General features: G+C 39.6%; 1 protein-coding gene across 1 annotated transcript in view; it reads right to left on the bottom strand.

Annotated features, from left to right (window-relative positions):
* Nucleotides 1–5,808, bottom strand: part of PCNXL2 (pecanex-like 2 (Drosophila)) — a 155,156-nt gene that overhangs the window by 21,185 nt on the left and 128,163 nt on the right. The window contains exon 26 of the mRNA XM_009329229.1: nucleotides 3,562–3,815. Within this exon, the coding sequence (XP_009327504.1) occupies nucleotides 3,562–3,815 (254 nt within the window). The remainder of the gene's footprint in view (nucleotides 1–3,561; nucleotides 3,816–5,808) is intronic.

Raw genomic sequence — 5,808 nt, 5'->3', positions numbered from 1 at the left:
TTGCCAAATGCAGAAGTATTAGAAAGCAGCAAGACTCGTATCTCATATCTGTGCCTTGGTTTCTAAGTTTAAGTTCTTCTAACTGTTGTGTCCGGAGCCATTAAAATAATAATAAATAAAATAAAATAATCTATCCAAACCAAATTTAAAGCATATTTGCAAAAGAACATGAAGCTTAAGGAGAAGTTCCAGTGCTGCAAAGGAAAGTGGCATCAGCTGGAAAGTCCCATTATAATGTTTCATGATTATAATTTTTGTTTTAATAAAAGATATTCATTTAGAATTGAATTCCAAAGCAAACGAGGGGCAAGTGAACATGACCGAGGATGATGTAGTTCTACTTTACCCGTGCAATGGAAATATTATTAAGCAGATACATGTATAAAATGAGAATATGATGGATTAACAAAGACAGAAGCACCACCAGCCCTTTTAAAAATCCCAGATGCCCTCCGCAGTTTATCTTTCAAATTGTCCAAAAATACACAAGCAAGAGGAAAATTAAGCTCCAGAGGAAAAAGACAAGTCAGACAGATACAGACTAAGGATGGACCCTTAGTTTCTTGGCATGTGGAGAACAATACACTCTTTAAAAAAGATTCATGCAGAAACAATAGAACTGAAAACACAGCACTCGGCGAATGCAGACTTCTTGAATACTAAAAGACGTTTAAATAAGAATATATTGAGAAGAGATGGAGGAGGCACAAGGGAAAAATATCACAGTAGTTGAGCAGGAAGTGATTTCAAAACATATGCAGAAGGGCTACAGGAACTGACCCACTTTATTTGTGGAGAATAAAAATCCTTTTTTAAGAAGAAATATGGGCCTTTCTAGGCTGTCAATGAAACTGCAAATGAAATAAATACATTAGGAATAAGATGCTCAGTGCAACTCATTGTTTAAAAGACCAAGATGGTAATTATTCTTGAAGGATAGGAGAGCTGAAACAAAGCATACATTTTCTTTGTTGATCTTCAAAATACAATTTGCTTTTTTTGTTACTCTCACCTGTGTTTACAAAGAAGCAGACTCAGCTGGGGCAAAAGAAAATCAGACTCGCAATCAGACATAGAAACAGCAAAGACTTCTGCCACCTAATTAAATTCTGCTCTTAGCAGCTCTTCCTAGATATGTTTTGTGCACAAGTACATCCTCAGCTATATGGCAATTCAGAAATAATATGGTAAATATTTAAAATATTGTAAGCTACAAAGAATAAACTAGAAGCACTCCAAATGCTCAGTGCAATGGAAGCGCAGTTGCTGCCAAAACTCCAGTCTGTTTTCTGAGTTTGTGATTTATGTGACCTGAATACTGCATTAGCTAGAGTTCTTCTTACAATTACTTTCCTACACCATTAAAAAGAAAGTGGCAGGGCTTTAAAATGTTCACAGCGAAATTGCGCAGGGTCTTGACAGCTCAAGATTCCCCCATAAGAAAGAACTGGGGAAAGAATGAATTCTCACCTCTGCTTCTGATACTGTTTATCTGGAGGTAAGTACTAAATAAACAGGATGATAGCTGATCTGATACATAATAGAATCTTCTCACCTTTGGAGGCTGTAACTACGGATTTTACCAAATCTTACCAAAGCTCCTGTTTATGGAAGAAACTAATAACTTGAAGAACAAGAGAAGAAAACCTCTATATAGCTTTCTTTTGGGAAGTGTCATTCTAAAGAAGGGATCTCCTGAGTGCGCTCTCCCTTTGCTGAAGGGAGCCCCAGCCCAGGCTAATATCGAAGCTGCCAACAGGTTATTATTATCTTCTGTTCATCCTTCCCTAAGAAGGGAGGTAGATTAAAGGACTGACACCTTTCTAAGAATGAAGATCTGTAAATGCAGCGTTACAGTACTCATTCAACTAAATACAACCAAAAGGGAGTTGATTTTCACACCTTCAAAGCCACAGGTGGTGGACATAACAAAGTCTGCATACTGAGGAGATGGAGCCACAGCATGCCTCAGCAGCGTGGAGATTGCTTAACCCACCTCCCTTTTACTCAAAACAGGATCAATTAACACCACCTGTATCACAGGGGACAAGCGCTTGTCTAAGCCACCTTACCTGTGTCAGCTGCTTCTCAGGTATGTCCAGAACCAGAAGCCCTAAACTACCTTTCACTTAAGTTTTACTTCCCATGTGATGAACCTCACACGTTCCACAAGTCCTCTACATATTAGTTGACTTGAAGGCACTAGAAAAGTTCCAGTTTACAAAGCACAATTCTTCACTGCTTTAAACTAATAAGCTGCTGATTTGATTGCAGCTTAGACTGGGATTTTTTTTCCAGTCTCGTTTGCCATCAAAAGCTGAGTCATATATCAGCTTGCATCAGTTTATGTTCAGGTGATTCAGGTTACCTTTTAAAGTAAAGTGAAGCAATTGTAGCAACATATTCACTTCAGTTTAAAGAAGGGTTTTTGTTGGGTTTTTTTTTTTTTAGTTTAGATACATTGCTTAAAAACAATTTAATTTATAGCCACAAAACCCACTTCTAAAATGAAAAAATCATGCTCACATGCAGTTTTGTTTCTAATTAGTTAACTAAACAAAGCAGGTTGGTTACCAGGCCCTACTGCCCGTAAAATTATTTACGAAATCCCAGTCCGCATTTTACAAAGTAATCGACTGCATGATCAAAGCAGCTTTGTGAGGCAATGATCTTGTTTTTACTGCATTGGCTCACTTGCAAAAAAAGGTAATTTATTTACAACAGGTGTCTCTCTCAGGTTGACAGGATTTTTACAATTGCAGAGATGTAAGTAGAAAGGAGATGTCAGGGGTGGTTAGGAGCTTTAGTGAGTGACTTCGTGGCAGTACCAATGGCACAGGAGGCAGCATTTGGTTCTTGTTGCTTCAGCAGAAGGCAATAAAGCTCAGCGATTTCTTCATTTGCCGGACTGGAAAGGCTTTGGCAAAGGATGAAGATGTCTTGCTAGACTATAAGGCTCAATTATTTTGACAAATTAATATCTGTGTGGTCATTGTGATCTTAGTAACAGTGCAAATATATAAGTGATGCAAATGAATTGCTATTTAATCAATGGAATAAAACAACTTCAAACGTGTTGTAGTATATATGTAAAGCAGCAGGTAAGAAGGGGGTTTGCACTACTAAAAAAGTTTATTTGAGAAACAGCTCTTCAGAGATTTCCCAAGAACTTTATGCTTGTTGATCTTCTTTTTTTGCCAGAAAAAACAGTGGAAAGGCCAAGTCAAGAAGAAATAACAAACTGTCAGTGAAGTTTTGCTTTGTAAGAATGCTTTCTCTGACTTTATTGCTAGAGGATGTTAACTCACCTTCTTGATTTCTGCTTAAGCATGCCAGCAATTTTCTGTACTAACTGTAAGTATAAGTGGTCAGAATCAAATGTAGCAAAGGGAGATATGAATTAATCATCCCTATCTAACATCAAGTCAGTCTGACTGCCGGTAGTGCAAATGAATAAATATAAAGCCAAAAACTTCAAACACTATTTCTAATACCCAGCCAGCATTCATTCTTTTGGACAAACCTGCCTAGGAAAATAGTCCACTTTACCAAAGAGTTTACCTTTATATAGTATCTGATAAGTATTCTCCGCAGATCGAACACTTGCAGCATTGTTGCAGCGTTGTTATCAATGATGCTATATCCTTCCAGGATGTACTGGGTTCGTGTTATTTCCCATGTCAGCCATCGGAGGTTAAAGGCTGCATTACATGATAACAAGTGAGGCAAGTGCCCGGGCTTACAGCAGCAGCAGCCTTCATTGTCTTCATCTCCTTCTGTTATAGCTTCCACTTCTCTCTGCTGGCAATATGTCCCTTGGCAGTGAGAAAAAGAGAGTATGCTGCCAGTTATTGGGGGAGGAGGAAACAAAGGACTTCTTCCAAGCTGAAAAAGTATGATTGAAGGCTCTACGCACTTAGCAAAAATCTAATAGAAAGAGCTACGGCAACAAATTAGATGTGCCAATTGATCCACGCGCAGTAGCAAATAAAGAGCTGTACGTTATTTATTTACTATCACCTATAAAAGCCAAAAGGGCCTGATCTAACATTCTAGGCATTTGGTTCTGAGCTGAGCTAAACTACAGACCACAGCTTCTGCCTTAATAAAAACTCACCAGGAAGCAACACTAAAGAGACTCGCTCCATCAGGCACATTAAGCAAATTGATCCAAGTCTCAGCCTGCTTCTTCAAATAACATACAGGATGCAAACAAATATTTAAGTGTGTCAGAGCACTTATAAAATCCGGGTTTTAGCAAACTATCTTGGAAAGCAGGTTCCAAAAATAATATCCAGCGGGTTGTTCTCTCCCCCACCGGAGTAAAAGCTACTCTGAATCAAACATCTCTAATGAATAGCACTAGTGGCAGTATATCATGAGGACAGAACAGCTTTCTAATTAGCCTATTACACAGGCTTTAGATCAAAATAGAGTAAATCTTCCTGAAAAAGAGATGTTAACTCAAAAAGAAGTCATGAGGCAGATGCAGAAACAATAACATATCTGCTCTGCAGACTCTGCATTTCTGGCCTGTGCTGCGCACACCAGAAGGTCAAGCTGAGCCCTTCGGGATTTGGAATCTATGAAAATGTGGTCTCTACACCATGTAGGGCACTACAAATCAAAACCAAGGTGGACACCCACGTGCTCCCCCCACTGTTCTCAAAATATATGAGTTATATATTCTTGATGCATGGATTTTTTTTAAAAAATTTACTCTCTGTGGGCTGTTGCTGAACTTACTCTCCACTGAATTTGTACATAAACCTTCTTTCAAGGCCATCATCTCCTATGATGCAAGTTACACATATGTCTCACATGGGCCTTCCGCCAGTGGTTCAGTATCACCCCACGAGAGAGCTGGCTCCATCAGCTTCCAAACGGAATCGATAGGAGAGGAAGGTGCTAGACACTGCGCTGCAGTTCAACAGCTATGAACCCCCCCCGCCAGGACCAACAGACCTGTTCCATTCTGTCACTGTAAATGGGAGAAGCTGGCTACATTCATCATCTGAACGTTGGACTGGGAAAGAATATAGCGTCAGCTCTAATCCCCCGCAGCTTGCCAGCATCCCGAAAGAGAGCCTAGAGCAAGGCAGCACCCCAAAGGCCTTTCTGTGGAGCGTCATGACAGTTGCTGCGCCCTCAGCTGACTACGCCGGTCCCATCACGACTGTCTGGTCAGCAAACTGAGGACCTTTAGCTTGTACCGATAGAAGTAGCACCCAGAATATTCCTCTCTCCACACCAAGAAAAGCCTTTCAAAATATAACAAAATATGTTAAAGTATTGGTTATCACCTTCTCTTTTTTTGCCTGTACACCTTCTAAAATGTATCCAGCGAGCAAAAACATACAAGAAAAACAGACGAATAGAAAGATCTGAAGGAAACGTGTGAGAAAAAAATGGGATTGTAGCCCTAAAAGATAGGGGGGGGGGAAGATCCAGTATATTCCAGTGTTCTCAGTTCAGTTTTCTGTAGGTGAAAACTTACACTGTGTACACCCAGTGTTGTTCACACACCGATGTGTGTTCCCCCTTGGACTTCAGCGATATACAATACAACAAATCATTAAATGTCTTCAAGTAACCCAAATATAAAAATCTTTCCTTTCAAGACTGCCACAAAGTACAAAACATGACCTATCAAACTGACATTTCCAGTTGGACTGGACATGAACTGGACTGCTTCTGCTTCATATTTCACAGATTTCTACATGAATTAACACTTATTGCTCAACAGCAAAAAAGCAGCAACTGCTCTGGGTCAGTGGATGCTTTTCCGAAGTCAAGTCAAAAGACATC

Source organism: Pygoscelis adeliae, unplaced genomic scaffold (assembly GCF_000699105.1).
Source record: "Pygoscelis adeliae isolate BGI_AS28 unplaced genomic scaffold, ASM69910v1 Scaffold77, whole genome shotgun sequence".
Lineage (NCBI taxonomy): Eukaryota > Metazoa > Chordata > Aves > Sphenisciformes > Spheniscidae > Pygoscelis > Pygoscelis adeliae.
This window is presented reverse-complemented; position numbering and strand designations above follow the sequence as displayed.